This window comes from Cryptosporidium ubiquitum, assembly GCF_001865345.1.
Source record: "Cryptosporidium ubiquitum isolate 39726 chromosome Unknown contig_6, whole genome shotgun sequence".
NCBI classification, from domain to species: domain Eukaryota; phylum Apicomplexa; class Conoidasida; order Eucoccidiorida; family Cryptosporidiidae; genus Cryptosporidium; species Cryptosporidium ubiquitum.
The window spans coordinates 116,876-140,383 of record NW_021639807.1 but is presented as its reverse complement, the minus strand read 5'-3'; the positions used below and the strand labels follow the sequence as shown (position 1 = coordinate 140,383).

General features: G+C 33.7%; 5 protein-coding genes across 5 annotated transcripts; 3 read left to right on the top strand and 2 right to left on the bottom strand.

The window, feature by feature from the left end:
* Positions 1–140: 140 nt before the first annotated feature.
* On the top strand, positions 141–7,106 carry cubi_03219 (uncharacterized protein; the record flags this gene model as incomplete). Its single annotated transcript, XM_029020232.1, has 1 exon — positions 141–7,106. One exon carries the CDS (start codon positions 141–143, stop codon positions 7,104–7,106), a length of 6,966 nt encoding a protein of 2,321 aa, XP_028876239.1.
* Positions 7,107–7,259: 153 nt separating this feature from the next.
* On the bottom strand, positions 7,260–8,468 carry cubi_03218 (uncharacterized protein; the record flags this gene model as incomplete). Its single annotated transcript, XM_029020231.1, has 1 exon — positions 7,260–8,468. One exon carries the CDS (start codon positions 8,466–8,468, stop codon positions 7,260–7,262), a length of 1,209 nt encoding a protein of 402 aa, XP_028876238.1.
* A 254-nt stretch (positions 8,469–8,722) lies between these two features.
* On the top strand, positions 8,723–11,623 carry cubi_03217 (uncharacterized protein; the record flags this gene model as incomplete). The annotated part of the gene is made up of 1 exon (XM_029020230.1): positions 8,723–11,623. The coding sequence occupies one exon, from the start codon at positions 8,723–8,725 to the stop codon at positions 11,621–11,623; it is 2,901 nt and encodes a 966-aa protein (XP_028876237.1).
* Positions 11,624–12,018: 395 nt separating this feature from the next.
* Positions 12,019–13,023, top strand: cubi_03216 (uncharacterized protein; the record flags this gene model as incomplete). The annotated part of the gene is made up of 1 exon (XM_029020229.1): positions 12,019–13,023. The coding sequence occupies one exon, from the start codon at positions 12,019–12,021 to the stop codon at positions 13,021–13,023; it is 1,005 nt and encodes a 334-aa protein (XP_028876236.1).
* Positions 13,024–13,218: 195 nt separating this feature from the next.
* On the bottom strand, positions 13,219–22,902 carry cubi_03215 (uncharacterized protein; the record flags this gene model as incomplete). The annotated part of the gene is made up of 1 exon (XM_029020228.1): positions 13,219–22,902. The coding sequence occupies one exon, from the start codon at positions 22,900–22,902 to the stop codon at positions 13,219–13,221; it is 9,684 nt and encodes a 3,227-aa protein (XP_028876235.1).
* Positions 22,903–23,508: the final 606 nt, after the last annotated feature.

Sequence of the window (23,508 nt, the reverse complement as noted above, 5' to 3'; positions counted from 1 at the left end):
GTCCAGTCGACTATCAGTTACTTGTAAAAAAAGGCGGGAACATTGTTCTCACAATATGAGTGCGTAATTAACTTGGAAGTGGGAAAAAAAGGTAGTATTTACTCAAGCCAATTTATGCAGAATAAAGTTCATTCCCACAAATGAGTTTCAGGTTGGAGAGTGGAAACCTGGAGCTCGTTAGAAAAGTCGGTGTAAGTAATCAAGAGGCGGAGTTATTGGAACATATAAATGGAGCTCTTAAGAGCATAACTTCAAGGATTCAAGAAGGAGATACTCAGGTAAAGATAAGAGGATGTAAAGAACTGCTAAAACTTATTGCAGCAATTAAGCAAGATGTTTTGGGTGATTTTCCCTCGGCTCTGTTAGTTCTGGATTTGGAATTGTGGGAATTGTTGATTAATTCTTTGAATTCATGTTGCTGTCAATCTGCTTCTGAGACAGCTTCCAAGGCACTATTTCCTGGTTTCTATGAAATTTCTAGTACTGACGGCTATATGGGATCTAGTTGTTGTGTTGTTCTCAAAGAAAAGATCCTTGAGTTATTAGAAGAAATGGTACAAATAGTGAATGAATTATTTACTAGAAACAAAATATATTACGATAATTTGTCTGAGATAGAACTCTATACTCTAAAGCTTGCAGAAACAATTGTTCCAAACCTAGTTTGTTCTTCTTTAAAATCCTCAATTTCATCTCACTGCGAATGTAAGTTAGAGCCTCTAGTGTCAATTTCTTTTATTATTCAAGAAAGGATTTCCACATACTCTGAGATGTTAATGAAGGAAAGTAGACTTTGGTCTGCTTTATTCAGGCTACTAATGGGCTGTAATTACCTAAATTCTAACGTAATTGGAATTAAAAAAAGGGTTTTATTAAAACAGAATAAATCTGAAATAAAAGTAGTGGATTTTTCAGTTAATAATTTAAGGTTTCTTGATTCTGCACAACGACTTTGTTCAACCTTTACCAAGTTTAACTTTCTTAATGATAACAAAGGGCATAAATATTTTTCTCTACTTGCTATTGGAGACATTTTCTCACAATTCATCAATTATGTTTCTACAATATTAAAGATAGTTTACTTCGAAGACGTTGAAATGCGTAATAATAAGCTTGACTTTCTTCTCAACCAAAAGTTTGATATAAATATAGAATCTTATGTAGATTACTCTGAAGGATCCGAATCTTCAAATAAAACTGCCGAGATTAACGAAATGGATGTTTTAGAAAATATTGAAGAAATTGAAAATTTTTACAGAGAATCAACACCCTTGAATATTAGAATGAACAGCTATGAATCAGAATCAAGAAAGATGCAAGAGGCTGAGGTAAATCACAACCAACAAAAGGACGCTTTTGAAACAAATAGTTTGATGTCGTGTATTGTTTTTTTACTTGGAAATGAAAAAATAATCGAATTCGATTCCTTTAGAATAATAAATAGTGACTCTATCAGATTCACTATATTGAATGTATTGGAATCCTTATTTCAAAGCAGTGATTTGGCAAGCTTGGATTCAGTTACTATGATTAGCCAAACATTATTTGTCTATGATTTTATTTCACTTTTATACCCAAATGATCCGAATTACTATTTGGAAAATCAAATAGAACCAAAATTTTCTTATATAGAAAAGTTTGCTGAAAGGTTTGTTAAAAGTCCAAACCACATAGTTGCGTCTATTATTTATATATTAAGATCTGAATCTTCCAAAGAAAGTATCTCGAGGCATTTGAGTGTTTTATTCAATTGTTTATTTAACTTAAAAAATTCGCCACTTGAAAACTTAATACCAATTACTTTGGGGTATTTATTTGATTTTTTATGTCAAGAGAGCCATGGGTTGAAAAATTTAACGTACCTTTTTGACACTTTAATTGAAAAACTCTCGGATGAATGCCTCCATGCTTATTCTCCTTTGGTTTGGATCTCCAAAGCTATTGCTTTTCATGTTACACTGGATCAAAATGAAAAAACCATACCTAATGCGTCACAAATCATTTCAAGTCTTAGATCTTTTCTTTCAAAGTGGGCTCAGGTTTCAGAAATCATGATTTCTTCGCCATCTATCCAATGTTACCAGTCTAGACTTCGCGGAATTAGAAGATCTATCCTCTACTGCTCTTTAATTATGAGTGGAGTTAGAGAAAAGTTAGAAGTAGAGAATCTTACAGATCTCTATATGGTATCTATGATGCTTGCCTCCATAATTAGAAATAGGAGCTCAAGAAGAACTTCCACTTTGCAATTAATTGATCTTCTTAGTAAAAGTAAAAATTTTTCCAAAGATGATTTAGATTTAGAAATCGTCCTAAATAATCTAGATCTCGTTGAAAGAAAATGGAATTTGAATACAAAACATGTTTTTTTTAGCAAATTTGTTTTGGTTGACTTGGATAGGGACGAAACAAACATTTATGAACCACAAGCGTACGAAGAAGCCCATTCAGTGAATTTCAAAATGGAAATCAGTAGAAAAAATGAACAATCAGCATTTATTAGTGCGGATAATCCAAGTTTTTCAGTATTAAAAACCCCAGACACTTTTCATCTCTCAAAGCTACTAACTGCAATCAAAAACCCAAGGATTCAAACACAAATAAAAATTTCTGCACTTAAAACTTTAACAGAATCTTTAACTTCCTCAAAAATTTCATGTAAAGTGTTTTGTATTTATCTAGACGAGTTGGTGAAGATCTTAATGCAACTGAACTGTAAAAGTTTCTGCGTTAAAAAACAATCTGCAGAAAGTAACCTGGGAGATGATTCAATTTTTGGCATTTCAGAGCTCATTTTAATTGAAGAGGATTCTTTGTTCTACCATCTTTCAGTTGCTTTAAATGCACTTTTTATCTCTAGATCTTATCGGCAGGATTTGCTAGAATATCTGGCTGCCTCTTACTCAATCATGCTTATTCACCACCTAAGTTTCTGGATTTTCAGTTCCTCCGAAGAATGCAGGTGTAGCTCTTTTTCACTCATTACCACTATCCTTATTATAATTATAAAAACAGGAGTAATCCTAGATACTGCAAATATTGACTCTCCTGATGACTCAGAGCTTGATAAAACTATTACACACCTATCAGTATCCACTTTGGCCCAAAAACTTTTAATTCTTCCGACTTCAATAAAAGAAACAAAAGAATATAAGGAAATATATGAAGAGGATTTGTATGAAAATAACGAACTGAACTCACTTCCCATATTTGATAACAGAAAAACGGATTCATTCAAACCTTTAGTTTCTCAAAAAAGTATATTGCAAGGAATTTGGAGAATTTTGTGGGATTTGGAAAGACTTTTCAGAAAAAGATTTAAACAAACAAATAGCTTATCTCTTGGTGAGGTCTTATATTCAGTATTTTCACTCTCATTCCCTTGGACAAAAATGACTAGCCAAGCAATTTATCTTGAAAATGGAATATCCAAAATTAAGGACGGTATTGATTCTGTACTTTCAAAGCTAATAATGTTGTTGGGCCAGAACAATCCTGAGTATCTTTCTGAAATTGAAAAATATTCTGATTTAATAAATGCTCAGTCAAGAAATATTGACATCAAAATGCTTGCAGCACTTAAAGTTATTCATTCAACACTATCTTCTTTCCAACTTGTAAATACCAACTCATTCTCAGAGTCTCTTTCAAAATATTCTGCATTTATTGTCGTGATATTATCTTATTTCAATAACTATTTCAGAGATAAAGAAGGAGATCTTGTTGGAACAATTAGGCCAAAGATCAGCTTCGGGATTTTTGACACAATCTACCTTTGTTTAGATTCATGTAATGGAGCTTTATGCGAATTACTTTTTGAAGTTTTACCAAATAACATTCAATGGAGCTTTATCGTACTGCAAGTCCCAAAACTGATTGATCCCTTAAATTCGGTCTATTCTCCCACTAGCATGCTTCTAGTAACTAAATTATTGAGTAGAATGCCTCTTAAAAGATGGTTTGAGGAAGATCCAAAATACTCTTTAGAATGTTTAAAGCTACTTATTCTAAACAAAAGCTTACTCTGTAACCGGGAATTACCTGATTTACTACTTTGTACCCAGAGTTTTCAAGATTCGTATTTTGTAAAAAAAGTTTTATCGATTTTTGAAAAGATTTCAGTATTTGAAAGCCCAAATCATCCAATAAACATATTTCTACAAAAGAATATTCTTAAGTGGCTCCTTTGCGTAGGACTAGTTTCCAGCTCTTTTGAAGTTCAAGCAAAAATTTGGAATTTAAAACTAGTTCTATTGGATAAATGGGATAATGAGTATTCTCATAATGCATACTCAGTCATCTCTAACTTTAGAGTTCCTAATAATGTGGAAAATACTGAATTCTCAGAACAAGTCTCTTGGGGGTTCATTTTCTCTAGATCAATAAAAAGTCTAAATCACTTAATAAACATCATGAGTTACTCGGAACTGAAAGATAGCAATTCAATTGAATCATCTATTAAATGGAGAAACATGGAATTCTTTGAGTACTTTACCAATCTTTTAAGATTCTTAGATGTTTCTTTAGGTATTCACCATAAGCCAATTGAGATCAATTCTAATAAAAATATCGATCATGTTGACGGAGAAATTCAGCTTGTAATGACAACTTTCAGTGAGTCCATAGAAATTGTTGCAGAGGAAGTTATTACTCCTTTTCTAAAGCTAATATCAATACAAGACTCGAGAATTGAAAGAGAAAGGTTCTTGTTTACCAATTTGATGTTTGGGTTTCTTTGTAAATTGAGTAGATTCTTGCCTCTTTCGGCCTTCGTATTCCAGAAGCTTGCTGATAATTTGAGCCTCTTTTCAGCATCTCTTAACGAACTTTTTCATTTAGAAATGGGTACAAATAACTCTCTTTTACAGATACAACTTATTTTATGTATAATAAACACAAACCCAAGCTGCCATGGGTTGTTACAAGAGCACTTGGCTAATATAATGAATAAGATCTCACTAAAGGAAATGTCTTACGAGCAGATGAATAGGCTTTTATCATTTTTATTATCTTTGTTTGACAAAGGAATAAAGAATCAAGAAATTTGTTTGAGACTTTTGGAAAATATGTCTTCAATGTGTAACGAAATTCTGCTTAGAATGTCTGAAATGCTTTCAATGTTAAAGAGTGGGGCTGAGTTACCTCTTGAAATAATGCCAAGCTTAAATTTGGATAAAAACAATTATTTATTAATGGGAGTCTCTTTGCTATTTGTGAAAATTTCCCAGACTGCTTTACTTGAAGGCTCATCCGTTTTTTCAGATAAAAAGTTGAGAGTAGAGATAATCTATTCATTGATTGTAGGAGTTGAAATATCGAGTAAGATTTCAATAACTTCAGAGTTCTTAACGGGTTCTATTTCTTTAGAACAAATAAATAGTTTGCAGGAATCATTGGCCCTGCTTGTATCTACTCTTTTAAATTTCAGCAGCTCAGATTTGTTTGATAGTATAGAGGATGAACCAAAAAGAGAACTTTTCAAACACGCATTCAGGATATGGGAAAACTTTATATATTTGATATCATTTTACTATAAGATTCAGAAGAGCTATTCTGAAGAGTTAGACCATGATTTCCCATCAAAAATGAATAATAAGAAAGAATTTTACAAAGAAATAAGTTTATGCATTCAATATTACATTCAGGTAATTACAATGGACATATTCACAGAGCTAATAACTAATAATATAAATGATTTTTCTCCTGAAAAATTTACCGACGATTTGAAGAATATTTGGCTTTTCATTAACAATCAGGAAGAGAATGGAAGTAATTTATCCTACCCAGTACTTTATTTTTCATCATTTCTATATAAAATCAAGGTCAGATCGAGTGGATCATCAGATCTTGGGGATTGGAATAAAAAATTTAACAAGAGTTTCTTTAGAACTGGGTTACTTGATTTTATTTTACTGAAAACTTCTGAAAGTCTGGTTGAAATCAGAGAAATTTGTCTTGGAGAGCTTAGATCTTGTACTATTGCTTCTCTCAGAGCAATGGCTACACAAAACAAAAACTTGAGTAAATTTAATGGAAATGTTTTTCTTTCACAAACATGCTGTCTATTTCAATTATTAAAAATGCTTGGGCTTTTTCTTGCAGAGTTCGAAAACTATCATAATCTTCTAACCAGTAATAAGATGAAGCCTTTACTTAATTTTACCTTAGAATCTTTAGCACTCCTTAGTTGCGTCTCCAAGCAACTTGAAGCAGAGCTTGAAAGAAACAATCCTTCTGGATTTGAATCATGCATTCGGGTTTGGTGGAAGTATACCTGCAAAGTTACTGGCGAGATCCAAGATATTGAGCATTTTTCTTATATGATTACACAGATTATTACACTAATACTTTGTTGCTCTTCACAGATTATTCCAATTTCCGAGACGCAAATTACAAATATAACACAGGGCACAAATCCGGTACCACTTTCAGATTTGGCGAGATCCCAAAGCCAAGGATCTGCACGTTTTCATGACTTATTTATTAATCTTCTTGATACCGAAAGTTCTGTTGGGTTGAGGCTCAGAAGGGGGGTGTCAAGACTTCCTATAGAAATTAATGAAGAGAATGGATCTTTAATGAGCAATGTAACGAAGATGGAGTTAAGTAAACTTGACGGTATTGACATAAAGATTAACCCCAAGAAAAGTAGAGCTCTTTTGGATAGTATTGTTTTAAATGACTCTGCACCTATTTCAATAAAATGTGGAGTTTTGAAATTGTTTCTTAGTCTTGCTCTTTCATCTTCAAAAAAAAAGTTCATAAAACAATGGAAAGCTGACGAGCTCTCAGAAAAACTTAAAATTTTGAGTATATTAGAAAAAGCTAGAAAATTAAGGAGTTATGAATTCCTTGTATTATCTTTGGCTCTTTTGGAGTTGCTACTTTCTTTCAATCCCAACCAGGTGGTTAGTTCTATTAACCTTGGAAGAAAGCCACAAAGACTGTATACTGACTCTCAGTGCAATTCAATAGTTACTTCTCTCGAGTTGCTTAGGGCGGAAGCAGATACATTTGAAAATCTGGATTTAAATTCTCGGACATATCCAATAATCCAAGATTTATTTAATAAGTGTTTTACGTTACTCAAAAATATTGAAAATTAAACTATTAGATAATATTCCAATACAGAAATACATTGCAATCATACCTAAAAATTAATCTATAGACGAAAAGTAAAATTAGATAATATATAAATTTATACATAGAAAACTTGCTAATTATTATATTGAACAGTTTAGTTGTCAACATACTTTTTATTAATTAACCTGCAATATGTCCTCAATAGGGGGTGAGGTTTCTTTTACATACCTTTCAAACTGAACTAGTAAATCATAAAATCCTTTCTCCTCAGCTAGTAAAGAGTATTCTTGATTAAGTAGAGCTTCTTTAATTTGTTTAAATGTAACAAGATTATTCAAATCATTATTTTCGGGTTTGAATTTCATAATTTTCATTTCAAAAAATTTCTGTGAATCTTGGCCAATGGATTCAATCCATTTAAAGAAAAAGATCCTCCCAAGCTCAGAGCTTAAAAATTCATAAAATGTGGTTAAAGCATTCATGTTAGTCAATGATCCAACATTGTTGATATTAGCGTTGGACAAAGCCAGCCTAGAATCTGCATCAGAAATAAGTTTGGAGTCTCTGTTTATTTCCGAAACCTGCTTAAGTCTTTTCTTTATAATGTTAAAGTCAAAACTTGAGCATGCTCGAATTAGAAATGGATTCTTTCCAATGCTCTTTCTTTTAATAAGAAAGCAATTTTCTACTTGTTTATATACAACAATTGAACAAACATCATCAAAGCTTATAAAAATGATTTTATTAGATGATTTCTCTTCTCTTTCTGTAACAAATTTTAATCCAGACTCAGAAATTGTGATTAAACACTTGATTCCAAATTCATATAAGTTTGCTTTTGGATATACAGTAACCATTAATTCATTTTCAGAATACTTTTTATTTTCAAAACTCTCACTAGAGTAGTACAACTTCAAATCATGTGTTTCTCTAATAACTTGTAAAATTGTATCAGAGTCAGAAAACATTCTCTTTGGCAGACCTGGTATATCTCCATATATTAAAATATTCCGTCCAAATAGCGACATCTCACCATCCTTTTTTTGCTGAGATGAATTCAGATCTGAATCCATAGTTGATGCCTGAGAATTCATACTACTTTGGTGCGTTCTCTTAGTATCTCTTAATGAGTTAATAAAATTTTTAAGATCTGCAACATTTGTTTCTGCAGTCTTAATATGGAATGTCACATATGTTCCATCTTGCTCTGAATACACCTTTACAGATGGAAGAAAGTTTCCAAATGGGTTTAAAATAGAATCTCTATTTGAATCAAAAGATGAATAAGGAGCAGAACATGGTGTAATCACTGGAAGTTCATCATCAGAGTAGCTTCTTAACTCTGTTGTAGCCATGAGCCGAATTGTTTCGCGAGAATGCTTCATTCTTGAACTCTCAGAATAACTTAACTATATTTTGGCATTCAACTCGAGATAGGGCAAAGTACTCAACAGCTTTTGGGTAAAAGTAGGCATAGCTAAATTACCCTTGTAATTTGAGTGAATCGGAAATTCACAATATAAATATTTCAGTAACACCCTATAATGCCCGCGCGCGCGAATGTGCACTTAGTGGGAATGCATAACTTTGGTTCAAAGGAGTAATAGGCTCTGAATTGAAGTCATTCATCACAAAAAGAATGAAATATAACTGGCAAAGGTTGGGAAACTGCTGGTATGATAGGAGGAGAGATTCTGAAATGAGTTGGGAGGTCTCTGATCGAGATTTGAGGAGGAATATTGTTGCAATAGCAAATAACGGGGGCCCAGTAGCAATTTTAATGGCAGTTCCTTCTGATGGAAATTCCTTGGTTTCCAACTTTTACCTAACCACTTATACTTTTAGAGGCACTGAGCTGGGCAGAATTGCCTGGATGGATCATATTCCAGTGTCTATGGGATGGACTTTAGAAAGTACTTTGCTGTCTATATTTTCTGATGGGACAATAAGGGTATTTTCCCCCTTATTAGAACAATTGAATATCATAAGTTTGAAGCGAAATATAGAATCTACAGAGTGTATAATCATGGCTCGAGTACTCCCATATGGTATTTGCTTCGTAACATCTAGTTATAATGTCCATTTTGTTTCTAATTCGAATTTGTCACAGAGCTACTGTTTGACTAAAATACCACTTAGGTGTAGTCCAGTGGAAATTTCGGTAACTATTCCAAACAATGTTGATTCAAATCTCTCTTTTGTATTCCCCACAAATGTTTTTCTTCCACTTGAAGATAGTTCAATTGCCATAATTAGTATTTGGGATCCAAGAATTACTGCCATAATTACTAAAGATGGCATTGCATCTCCAAGCCCTGTCGACCCAGCATACTTGTCATTTAATTCTGATGGAGAGGTAAGAGAAAAGATACTTGCATTTAGTGTTTCTCCAAATGGAGAATTATTGGCTTCATTAACAGAATCTTTTGTTTTTTCTATGAGAAAAACTAGTTCAATATTTGAAGATCCTATATTTTCGTACAAATTAAATATTTCATTTTCAAAGTTAAGGCAAATGGTTTGGTGTGGAAATGAATCAGTTGCTTTAAACGTTGTTACTTCTACTTCGGATCCCTCTGGAAATTTAAAACTGAAAAATGTAGTATATATTGGAGGTCATGAAAATCAATGGCTTACATATAATTATGGTAGACAATCATTAATACTGAATACAGAGGTCGATGGAGTCAAGGTTCAAACAACAACACATTCTGAGTTCTTTTACAGGGTTCCAAAATCCTTGGAAAGTGTTTTTGGAATAGGTAGTTGTGAACCCTCTGCAATGCTTTACTTTGCATATGAAAAACACATTTCAGGAGATATTACAGCTTATCATTCTCTCAAGGCAATTTCTTCTCAACTATTAGAAGCAAGTTTAACATGTATAGATGCTTCTGTTTGCAAATTTCACGAGGAAGAAACTTGTATTAAACTTCTTAAAATTGCTTCATTTGGAAGACTTTTTTCAATTAAATCTTTGGGTTCCGATCAAATTGAGGCAAAGAAATGGGAGAAAAGCTATATATCAGCTTGTAGAGATCTTCGTATAGTAAAGGCAGTTAACCAATCAAGTGCTGAGTTCAATACAAGTGTTATCCAGCTCAGAACTTATGGAGTTAAAGTTCTTTCATCCAGATTGGCAAATCATAGATGTTATTTGCTTTCAATAAAAATCTGTGAGTATTGCAATATAAGCCACTTTCATATACTATCTAGTTGGGCTTGTGCCAAAATCAGACATTCACTGGAAGCAACTGATGAAGAATTAGCCGGGACTATAATATCGAAGATTATTGGAAATCAGGGTTCCAGCAAAAAATTTATAGAAAATGGTTTTGGAAGTTCTTGTTTCTCTTTGATAGCTGACGAGGCAGCAAAAGCAGGGAGAATGCATCTTGCTATCCTTTTGCTACAACATGAACCGAATCTTAAAAGAAGAGTTGCTATGCTTCTTAAGCTATCAGCCTTCAAGCTGGCAGTTGAGCAATCTATAAAACACAGGGACATAGACTTGGTATATGTTTGTGTTACTCACTTGTTATTTGCGTCATCTAAAGAAAAATCTCATACTGAGAATGTTTCTCCTTTGACTTCAGAATCAACTCAAAGGCATTATTGGGATTCTGAAACTATTGAGACTCTGGCTAATATTCCCGAAATGGTACCTTTTGTGATATATTATTGTACTAACTTGGGGGAGACTGATTTGCTTCTTAAACTTTTTGAAGAAATGGAGAATTTTTTTGATGCTGGTTGGGTTAAAATTATGCTTGCAACTCTAGAGAAAAATTCTATATTAGCAAAGTTGGAGCACCTCGCTCATGCAGCTGCTTATTTCTCTTCATCTTTAAAATCAAAAAAATCTCTTGAATTTGGTAAAATGATTTCTAACAATACTCTTACTAAATCATTGCTACTACTAAAAAGTACAATTCCACAAACAAGCGACAAAACTCGGGCAATTTCTTTTATTCATTCTTCAAATCCTAACTCTGGTTCTTCTTTTGAACGCGAAGCTGTTATAGCTGAAATAGAGCTTATTCAGTATCAGACAAATCTAGATAGCAAGTCTAAGCAGGCATCTTGGAAGACTTCTGAAATTCCCAATTTTGTTTCGTTTGTGGGATGCTCACTTTCCACCACAATTAAGTACCTTGCGTTTCTAGGTTTATTAGACGACCTTCTGCAGTTAAAGACAGCCTTAAATGTCCAAGATAAAATTTATTGGACATATAAAATTAAAGGACTTGGAATGGGGAAAAAGTTTCAAGAACTCTCAACAGAAATTCAGTCAATTAATATATCCTCGCCCCCTATAAGCATAGAAAAGATCATTGATATATGCATATATTATGATGCAAGACATATTGCAGCAAAATTAATTCCAAAGCTCAGAGATTCTGAAAAACAGAGCTATTGGTTTAATCGTGCAGGGATGTATAGAGAGACTCAACAACTTAGAAACACGAACAATACTGTTCAAAATAAAATACTTAGTACTTTTTCTGGAGCTATCAGTGGAATTTTGAAAAAAGAATAAGCCACTTAGAGCAACTTATATGTTTTCTACTAGTTACTGATTAGTGTAACTTAAATTATCTATTGTATTAGGAAATAGTTAACTGTTTCTATATAATTAATACTATGTAATTAATAAATTGCAGACAAATTCAATATTAATTTAATTTAATTTAATCTGTAAAAGGTTTTAAAATGAACAAAAATATGTTACTTTCGTATTAATTTATATAAATTAATTCACATATCTAAATTTTTAAATAAAAAAGTAAAAATAAAAATTGCATGTAACTACATGTATAGACTAAAATACAAAAAGGCGAGGACCGTTCTTTAAAATTCAAAATTGATTAAATATATGAGCAAACTACATCCTTTTGCATTCCTCCATATCTTGGTATAATCGATATGTAAAGAATGCGAATATTTTTAGTATTACTCTTGGTTATTTCAGCAAGTGAGAGTATTTTCGGAATAAAACAGGAGCAAAAGGTAGAAGGAAATGTAGTGAATGCTCCCCAACTTTACAACAACCTTAAGGTAAACAATCAAATGAGAATAAAGAGTGAAGTTGGAGATTCAAGAAATCCTTCTCAGAGTAAAATAGGAAAAATGGACAACGTTTTGATGACTTCAAGAACAGGAGGAATTGAAAAACAAGATGGTGTTAATGGTATTTCTGAAGTTCATGGTTACAATAGTTTAAGAACCTCAGAAATTATTTATAATGGCACCCAAGCATTGACTTTGATTTTTTTTATTTCAGTAATTATTTTTGGTTTCTCTATTCTAGTGATTGCCCTAGTTCCGAGGTATGCAAGAAAATTTGGTTTTAGGTCAAGAAGAGACGAGGTCCCTACAGAACAAGATTGTGATGATTCTAGCCTTCATGATATTGAAAGAAAAGTCTCAGTAGGAAGGGAAAAAAAGGAAAACAGCATAGTGAACGGCCCTTCACTTTCTTTTGCTAAAGTAAAAAATCAATCATTGAGAAGACACTCATTGATTTCCGATGGTAGTTCAGATAGTTGTAAAATAGCAACAAGACCTCGATCTTCTTCTTCTCTTCCATCCGTCCAGGCATTCACTGAAACATTGGACGAAAGTACAACTGGGGATGAAGGCAGTACAAGAACTAGCAAACATAATAGTTATAAAAGCCTTAAGAAGAGACCACATAATAATGATGTAGTAGCAAAGATATATAGAACAAATGAGCAAAGTAGATTTTCAAACATTGCCTTTAATAACAGCAATACACAAAAAGAAGATGAGGATTCAGGGTTATCTCCAACTTCGGCATCTGCAGTTGTTGCAATACAAATGAGTGAGCTAATTGCCAGATGGAATCCCAAAAAGGATTCAAGATTGATTCAAAAGGCAAATACTATGACTAACGAAAAAAACTTTAATGCAAGTTAAATGATTAGTTATGTTAATTTCCCGGATATAGGGATTACAAATGAGGAGTTGGTTCCGTAATTCTGTTAATAAAAATTGAAAATATTTGAAAAAAATTCACATAATAGAAAACATAAAAGTCGTAGAAAAATTCTATTATTGAAGCATTTAGATCATTAATTACTATAATAAAACAAACCTAAGTGGATGAATTTGTTATATACCAGAATTTACATTGCTATTTGTATTTGAAAGTCTTTCAAATAAGAGCGCATGAATAGGATCTTTTTTAATTCCAACTAGTCCAACAACTTCCACATTAATCTGATCACCAAGCTTGGATTTCAGATTTGCATAAACTTTTTCAATTAGTTTCTTTGAAGACTCCAAAAGAGAAGAGGAGTTGAGGCCTTGGGAAAGGTGAAGGAATTCCAGGAATCTTCTAATGGTGTCGTTGTGCTGATCTGAAGCCTCTAAACTTTCAAGTGTATACAAACATTTCGCTCCACAGATTGCAATTATATCAACAAGAGAGCTAAGTAAATGTAAAAATGAGCTGAAAGTGATTATTTCGGGTAGACAACATGACTCTGAAATGGCTGAAATCCTAGCTATTCCTCTAAATTCCAAGTTATTCTTATTCAGTGATACATTCTTATATTCTGGGAGGAGATCAGTAATGGAAGGTTCTGAAGGGTTCAGAGCTTGAACATTTAAAGATAAAGGCAGAAAAGAATCTCCACTTTTGGACTTTACAATTATGAATGCTGAATAACTGTGATTCGGAATGTCTTCTAGTAGTTGCAAAATTGGACGGCCTAAATCCATTGTATCATGAAATAGTTGCATAAGAAGTTCTCTACATCCACGCAATTCAAGAGAGAAGCCTGATTCTGAAATAAATGTATCAATAATACTCCTAACAGAATTCAGCAAAAGAACGCAACACCGTTGATGGAAAATTGAGGGGACTTGGGCAGGAAGACTATCTAGGTGGTACAAATTCAAGGTTTCTGGGCTTTGCCCGGCTGAAATTCTCTCTATTCTCGAGGTTGGTTTAAACATGTCAAAAGCTTCTGTTATTCCACGCCCAAGAGACACTACGGACAAACTTCTAACAGTCCTAAGGGACTTTCTGAGGATTTCTGTCAATTCGTATCTCAGTTCGAAGATGTTTAAAGCAATTGTTGCTCTGATCAAATCAATACCAAGGTTAAATTCTTCTAATGTTGCAAGCTGAGAAATTTGTCGTTGTTCGGAAAGGATTAGTTGAATTCTTGGTTCAACAAGTTGAATAAACTTCAATACCTCCTCTTTTGCTTGAGAATCATCTCTAAAGAGTTCTGATTTATATATATTTGTTTCTTCTTCCGTTTTTGCGCTCATAGGCTTTCTCGAAATAGTACTAAGACTACGAGCCGACTGCCCACGCAATATCCTCTCTGTATAAGTATTCATGGATTGCCTGTATTCAGTTCCTCCTTGTGCAGATGTATTGAGCCTCTTGTTTTGCAAATTATTATCATCTTCTGAATATACTTTTCCTGAGGACTTTGCCAGTGAAGCAAACACATTTGTAGAAAGGGAAATGAGTTTGCACCATAAAACATGCATAGGATTTCTAATGGTTTGGTCTCCAAGCTCTACTGTGAGATAGGTTGAGGGCCAGAAGGAAGAATTAGATGGCAATTTAATAGACGATATTTCGGGATTTCTGCCAGAATTCTCATTTAATTGCTTCGATGTAGCCGAAGTATTTGCAAATCTGAATCCATTAAGAAAGAAGTTTGATGCAATCTGCACTAGTATCCCGCTTTTGAGGATAAACATACACCCCTGTGGAGTGGAAGAAAGTGCTGCTAAGCAAGACATTGTGGAAGTCAGTATTGAATGGTAAGCTGCCTCATTCCAACTCAGAAATGGCACTTTAAGAGGTTTAAGGTACCCAATAGATTCTATACGGTCTTTTCTGAGAATTGCCTGTTGATAGCTATAGCTAGGAGCCTCATTCTTATCAAGACAGGCGGAGTTTAATTGAATTACAGAATCTAATATTGGTATTACCTTGACTGCCAGATCGATATTAAATTCGTCCAAAAGAGAGTTTGATACGAGTAATTCTTTGATTCTGGTTAATATTGGGGATTTTAAGTTTGAAGTATTAATAGTAAATTCTGATGAAATGTCTTGAAGAAGCTTTTTCCTATTGTCGATGTATATAACCTCTATTATTTGTGCTGGAATACAGAGACAAAGAATAGGGAGAGCAATTAAAGAGCTTGAGAAAAAGTCTAGTGAAGTGCCATTTAAATCTATATTCCCTATTTCATTGGCAATTCTGTGAATAACCTTTCCATTTTTCTTATAAAACTGCATAGAACATGAAGTTAACTCCAGCAATAATGCTATTGTAGAGCTTTCTATTATGGGTGTGTTATCTTCCACTTCTGAGAGAGAAGATAACTGTTTGAGTACAAAAAGAAGGAGGTAAGCTGCTGCAGTTAAATCACAGGACAAACAAATATCATTTTCTTGTGATTTTTGGCCTTCAAAGAAATTCTTTATAATCTGAAAAGAATGGATTGTCCAAATGTACTTGAAGCCAAAGTTTAATTGGCAGGTTTCACTCCTATTCTGAGTCTGAATCTGAGATGGTATAGTTTTTTCTTGGGATAACAAAATATTCTTTAAATTTCGAATAATATACCTGCAACAATGCTCAATAAGTAAGGAAAAAAGCCTTTTTACGCTGGCTCTTTGGCTTTTTTCTGAGAATTCCGAGACAGGCATATAATTTATCAGGTTTCCAATACATCCTCTGAACTCGGATGCTTCATTATTCGAACCTTGGGTATTTCTTAAACACTGGCCATTTAGATCCTGCCAAGAAGAAGATAGACTAACTGATGAATTATTTGAAGCTATAGGGGCAAGATTCAAGGTATATGAGCAATTCTTTTCACTGATTTTTGCTCCAGCAAAAGACTTGGGAGCTTTCAATGAGTTTTGAGTCTCAATCATTTCTGCTCTTCCAACGATAAGTCTGACATTAGATACAAGATCAAAAGTCAATAGATCGGTACATGTGGAGAATATTATGGTCATCATTAGGTTTGGAAAGAAATTAGGTTTTTTCTTCAGAGCCAAATCTTCTAGAAGTGGAGTTTTAGGGCTTCCATCAGCCATTTCTATTTCACAATCTTGATGCTCTTTCTGAGCCAGATTAATGCAGTGATTGATTATAGTGAGCTTAGTGGTATCAAACAGAACTGCTAGTTCTGAAAGGAAAGAGTTTGAAACTAGGCTACTAAACTTTGCAATAACTACTGGAAGTAGTGTCTTTAGATAAAATATAAGTTCATTATAGCTGGTTAAAAGGTACATGAATGACTCCAGAAAGCTTCTGGAAGAATTTTCTCGGCGAATCTGAAATATTATTTCTTTAGAAAAGGTTATTAATGTCTGAATGTCCATCTTCGAGTGAGGAACAGAAATACAGGCTGCAGTTGAGCATGATAACAGTACCAGCATTGCAGAGACATTTAATTCGAATTCAGGTCCCCACTGTCTTGTTTTGTGAATGAAAGAAGAGTTTCTTAGGGACAACAATGAAGGAATTTCTGCTATTCGATTTAAGTCAGTATTAGAAACTTCCTTTCTAGAAATTTGCAAAGATGATGCAGTTTCTGACCTTTCTTTAACTCTGGAACTGATTACAGAAGGTTTAATAAATGGTTCTTCATCGCTAACTTGTAAAGATCCATCCTTCTTTTCAAGGCTTGAACTATTAGGAGAAAAACGCTGTTTTGGAGCTAAAAGCTGCCCAGACTCCCATACCATTTCAAGTGTAGCAAGTTGAGATGTTTCACTGTTATTAGAAGGAGGAAGTTTGAAAGCTTGATTACTAGGATCAAAGGAACTAGATCCAAGATCTTTAGAACTTTCATCTCTAAATTTGCAAATTTTTGATATATTAAATTCTGTAAGGTTGTGAATTGACTCGTTTGAAATGACTAAATGGGAAAACTTAAGGTATCTTTCATAATAGTATTTATTAACAAATTGCTCCAAGGAATTCTCTGGGTATAAATTGTAAGTTCTGGGTAAGTCTGTGTCATGATTGGAATCACAAGTGTTTTGACTGAATATACAGTATTCGATCGGTATTCCAAGTTTGTCTTCAATTGTTGAAAAGTGATTATTTGACTTAAGAAATAAGCCAAAAATGAGTTTTGAGCTTTTTGAAGAGTGAAGAATCTCATGTATTACTTTGTCCGAAACAAGAAACTTAACAAAGTCAAATATTTTACGTTCCCTCAAGAAAACTGGGAGCTTGTCGTAGTTTTTAAAACTCATGTTAGTGGATAGACTAATAAACCTGGATGTTAAATGATACGCACAAGAAATAGATGATGATATTATAGTTAATAACTGTAACTTGGATTGGGGAATATTGGAATCTATTTGAAGATTATTCCAGAGTGAAGTTAGATTCTGTGTAACGGATATTATAATATTCCAGATTGAAGTGGTTGACGGGCTGCTAGCAATATCTTTTGACTGACGAAACATTTCTCTAGTCAAAAAATCCTTAGATCTCGTATTCTCAAAGAGCTGGTTTAGTAGGCTTAATGATAACGGAATCAGATTTAAAATATTGAACAGGTTCGAGGAAATGACCAGATCTTTCTTGCTTATACTTTCTAATAGTGAGTTAGATTTCTCGAGAATTCCGACTATGGCGTGACAAATAAGTCCAATTCTACTAATAGAAGATGAAGGAGGGCCACCTATCTGATTACCAGAGCAGATTGTGAGATTGGATTTGCAATGATTCAACACGTGATCCATTCTCTCAAAAGAAAAACTCCCCGTTGATCCAATAAGCATTGAAGGATGGCATGCAGAAAACAAATTAATAAGCTCGAGAACCACTCTACAAAATTCGATTGGGGTTTTGTCTTGATTATGTACTTTAGGTTCAGAAAAGTCGAAACTTCTTAGGAAACTAAATATTGGTGCCAAAAGCACAAAGTCGAGTTCTTGGTACAGAAGTTTTATTAGTAAAGGAAAGAGCTTAGTGTTTGTTAGTGAAAGCAAAAAGTCCTGTTGTATTGAATTTAGAGAAGCAGAGGGCTTGAGAATTTGTTCCAGAATTACATCGGGTCTGGAGTTTTGTAATTGGATTTGCTCATGACTATTAAGAGAGGACTCCGATGAAAGGATATAGCAAAATGAAGAAAGGAGCTTTGCTGCAAGAATTGGAGCATTTAAGGTCATGGAAGAAGGTACAAAACTGAGCATCAGAGAAAATAATGATTTTACCAAATTCATTACAGGCTTCTTTGACAAATAAAGAAAAGATATTTTTGAGTATATATTCTGTGCAATAATGTCAGTATCTGACCAACTAAACTTTGGAGAGTCAAGTAGGCTCTTTGAAATCTGGGAGTTTTGGTTTGGCGAAGAAGATAGAATCCACTGAACTAGAGCTGTTCTTAAAGAACAAAGTAAATCTGAGTTGGTTTGAAGATCAGCAACTGAATTAAGTAGCTTTTGAATTACCTTGAGAACTTCAGTTACAACCTGCTGAGCAACTATTACATCAGGGGAAGAGAACAATTCTCCACTTCGATTAGGGAGAATATTACTGCACTCAAAAGTAGGTATGAGGAGTTTGTCTAGAAACATAACCTGAGAATTTGAATGTTGAAGATGGAGAGCAAGTGTACAAGAAAGAGAATCATTCTTTTCCATTGCACGAGCAATTATCGAGTTTGAAATAAGTAATTCCCAGGGAGCAGGAATGTCATTCAATTCGTCTTTAGCTATCTGTGAATACCGTGATCTCCTAAATGATTGGGAATGAATACTATACTCGCAAGAGAGTATTGTAAGCAAGGAAGGTATTAGGCCAGTTTCAGTAATATGTTTTAAAAGAGTAGCTATAGTAGCTCGATGATTAGATGATGTAATTCCAGAAATGCTGGGAATGACATCTTTTAGGCTGTAAGAATTACCATCTTTGAATTCGGGTTTGATCATATTTCTGTTTAATTGTTCATAATCCTCATCAGATTTGATTAGTGTTGCAGAGTCCATTGAGTTTAGAAGTAATCCGAAAACTGATAGTGAACGTAGAAATAGTAAGTTTCTCTCTGATTCTAAATTAAACTGCCAGCTTGAAATTCTGGAAAGAACCGTGTGAATTGAAAAGTGTGAAATCCTACTAAAAAAGCTAAACAAATCTCTCTGCTGCTCTACCTCTTCCGAGCATTGTTGATATATGATGCAGTCATTAATTAGAAGGTGGATATCTCTAATGATTTTATTAGTTGTTGATGAACCATAGCTATATTCCTCCAAAGTGGTAAATAAAAGTCTTGCATGCCTATCCCATCCAAGACCCCAAAATGAAGCTGGACAAAAGTTTAAGAGATTCATAACAAATTCAAGGATCTGTGCAGTAATTGGATATGATTTCAGCTGTTTTTCGACAATTTCCAGAGACTTTGATACCAGATTAAAAAGCTCGTCAAAGTTAAAGCCCTGGACTCCCTTAAGTAGTGGAGAATAGTAGCTTGCATCTTTTTGTGAAGCTGGATCTACAAGACTTTTTGAACTAACACATGAGAGCAGCAAAGGAACAAGCCAATACATAGGAATTTCGTGAGGCATATGGTTCCAAGGGGATACAAAAACCGATGGCTTTAATTGCTTTTTAACTTGTTTATTATCTCTATTGAACTCTTTAAAACCAGCTTGAAGCTTTAAAAAATTACCATGTACTGCGTCGTCTATGGAAAGCAGGTCAATAGGCTGTAGAGAGATCTGAAGAAGGTTAAATAGTCTTGGAAGCGTATGGAAAGTAACTGATATAGTTTCTTCTCCATTATTCTTGTTACTAATTAGAGAGGAAATTCCCTTGAGCATTTGAATGGTTTTTATTGTCAAGAGTCCAAATCTAGAAGAGGCTTTTAATCCTTGTTGGGAGACATTTGGGATTAATACATTCCATGAGAATATTTCTTGGTCAAGAACAAATATAATTGATGGGTGGAATGATGCAAGTCTGTATATAAGTTCGCTTATGGAAACCAACATTTCAATCTGAGGCTTTATCAAATTTCCTCCAAGCTGAGACAATGAAAGGCCAATAGATTCCCAAATCAGCAGTAAGATTTTAAGTAGTGATGGCAAAGAATCAGGATTCTGAATGTTTTTACAACAGAACTTTATTGTGAAAGGGTCCAAATCTCCAAGCTTGATTTCTGCCGAGTTGTTACTAAGCTCGGAAGGAAGCCTAAGTTCATTAATATCAATATTGAAACCTCTATTTTTTTCACTCCTTTCTTGTTTTTTGTTTCTTGTATTGTGAATGTGATAATATGGAGGCATTTCGACTTCAGGAAAATCATAGGAAGTTCCATAAGGTGAGTTTGACCAAAGAGGCGAAGAGAAACTTGTTTCTGAGTTTTCGATTAAAAGTGACTTTAGAGGAACAGGCTCTGCAACTCCAATAGGAAGAACTCTAAGCGGCGTCAGACACTTTCTTGCATTTGGGAATCCAGCAGAAAGAGGAGTTACATCGTTGATTTTTATTTCCAAAAAGTCCAACAAACAGCCTTCGAGAGTTCCTGTCAGTGATGCTTGAGAAAAAGATGCTCCCAGAGCCAAACTTGGAGTTTCTAAGCACGATACTTCCAAATGCAACGGAAGCTCAGGAAATTCAGAACCATTACGGACTGAATCTGGATTCCAGTGGTTTATAGGAATAGGAGATAGTCCAAGCGAAGAAAGGTATGGAGGGAATGATATATTTTTTATAGGGGTTCTCAAAAAAGTCATAAAAAGCTTGAAGGATTGTTTAGCCATATCAACATCAGCTTGATTAAATTTTGAAACTGAATTAAAGTCAGGAACAAGACTATTTAAAAGATCAAGAAATTCAACAATTCCATATGGGAACGAAGAAATGAATAATTCAATGATTAAATGAACTCCAATTTGTCTGAAATAGTCTCCTCTCCAGCATTCCCTGTATACCAATCTGGGTTCTTTTCTAAGTAGGAAGCTTAGATGCTTCGAAATTCTTGCAACAAAAGGTAGTGCTTTTAATGAAAATGTTGAAATAGTGTTCCTGATTATACTATATAAAACCAAATACTGGTAATATGTTCCAAAAGTCTCTCCTAGAATTATGTTTTTCCTATTACCACTGTTAATTAAATCTTCCGAAGTCCAAGAATCCTCTAAGTCAAACGATATGTTTTGAGTTGTCTTATTTTCCGATTCAGAACTTGAAAGAAATGAAACTGAAATATATTGCTTGAGAGGATGTTGGGAATTGAGAGCGTGAAGAATATTCTCCAAAGAGTCAGAAAATGCAGAAGATTGAAAAAATGACGGAGTGCCAAGAATAGGAGCCAAAAGTGAATCTCTATTTGGGGTTTGCACAACTATGGAGGCATAACTAAATATTAGAGCAGGCAACAAAGGCTTTACGACTTTAGCGTGGACCAAAAGTAAGTTTCCTCTCACAAATAGCTGTTTTTGGGAATTTCCACCAAATGTGGTTGCTCTAGCTCTTGAAGGTGTAGAAAAGTTATACTTTTCATCTTGAATTTTACACAAAACCTCTCCTGAATCATTTGAACAGAGAGATTCTAATAAAGTTATTACAACATTAATTAAAAACCCCAAGTCTTCATTTTTAATTGTGATCTCCTTTGGTGAGAGTGAAAGTATCAGAGAGCTTGCTAAAAGAACTCCATTTGAGGCAGTTTGTCTAAGTTGATCTACCATAGATGTAGAATGAGCTAAGTTGCTATCGCATAATGTGAGTTGCCCTATACCAACTCCATTGTTTGAAGAATAAAGAGTATACAGACTTCCAAGGAAGCACTTTGACTGAAGTTCTGAAATAATGAGTCTACACCTGTTCAGAGGTGAGGACTTTGAAAGAGAATCCTTAAATGAAAGGTTGTTATCTGCAATTGCATTGATTTCTGTTTCCAATTTTTTTTGAATCCCTGGCAAGTTACTTATATATCCCTTTTGAGCTTGAAGAATTACTAAAATGGTATGTAGTAGATTAGACTCCAGAAGTTGCCTAGAATAGCTTTGTAATAAAGTACCTCCAAAGATTCTTTCCAATTCTGGGTCATCAAACTCAACAAACTGGTCATTAACTAATCTGCAATACCATCTCCAAAGCTCATCTAATAGATTGAACGAGGAAGAATACTTTTCAGCTGTTTCTTTAGTTGAATAATCCTGGTATTTTCCCCAAAGTACTTCTCCAAAGCAAGCTTTTTTTAAAATTGTTCCAAAACCTGAGTGTTCCTTTTCAAAGTTTGCATTTTCGTACATAAACTTCACTGAATCTAATAGTGAAAGTTGTTCATGTAATATAAAGTCGTATATTTTGCTCATTAAGTCCACATCGGAAAAAAAACAGTCCAAAACTCCTCCAGTATTTACTCCAGTACTATGTTTACTTAAAGAATCACCTCCGTTTTCTGTTGTAGTTTCTTTTGATAGAAACTGATCATCTGTATTTGTAAACCTTATAATAAAGCCACCTTCTCTTATGTAATTAAACCCCCTAAAAATTCGGCAAGCTTCTTCCGAATCTACTTGAAAGCAACTCGAAATTGTCTTAATTACATCCTTTTCTAAAAATATTTGACTTTTCAAAGACGAATTCTGAGGAATAAGGCTCTTTTTAGTGTAATTCTCAACTCTTTCGCGAATAATTACTGGAATATCTTTTAGAATAAGGTTTTCTATTTCCTGGGTACTCTCCTTTTCTGAATACTGATGGTTTGCATATACTTGGAAAGAAAGCAGGGATCTATTGCAATTTCTCAATAATCCAGCCCATCTATTTCTATCCATCTTTGTTTCAAAGGCTCCTGCCACTGTTATCTTTGCCCACCCAATTTAATTAACGCTTGCCATATATTCCTTTAGTATTGATTTAGTAGTTATCTCGCTTTTGATTTCAAACTTAGATGCATCAATTATTAGCTGAAAAATCACTCTTGTTTTTATATCTCTACCTAATTTGTCTGAATTTTGGTTTTTAAACTCACTCTCTTTTTCAATATATATGGTAAATAATTATTTTATATACTCAAACACAAAAACACTTCCAAATACGCGCCATATTGTTAAATAATCTCCGCCTCTAAACAAAAAAAAAGAAAAACTAAAATAAAAATACTAAAGGACTTGTGTTCAAAGCCTTCTTCCTAAGCTATTCATTTAAAGTTTTGTAAATTGAATTGAGGCTTTGTCTTAAATACGAAACTATACGGCTTTCAATTCAATATTGTTTGTGTGTATATTTATATTAATTCATTATTTAGTGTTGAAATTTAGTTAGAATAACATTAAGAGAAAAGTGGAAAGTAGAAAGAATAGTACTTATTAAATATAACGTTTGGCTTATGCTTGTAATCAATAAATATATGATTTCTTTGCTTTAGCCGAAACATACTA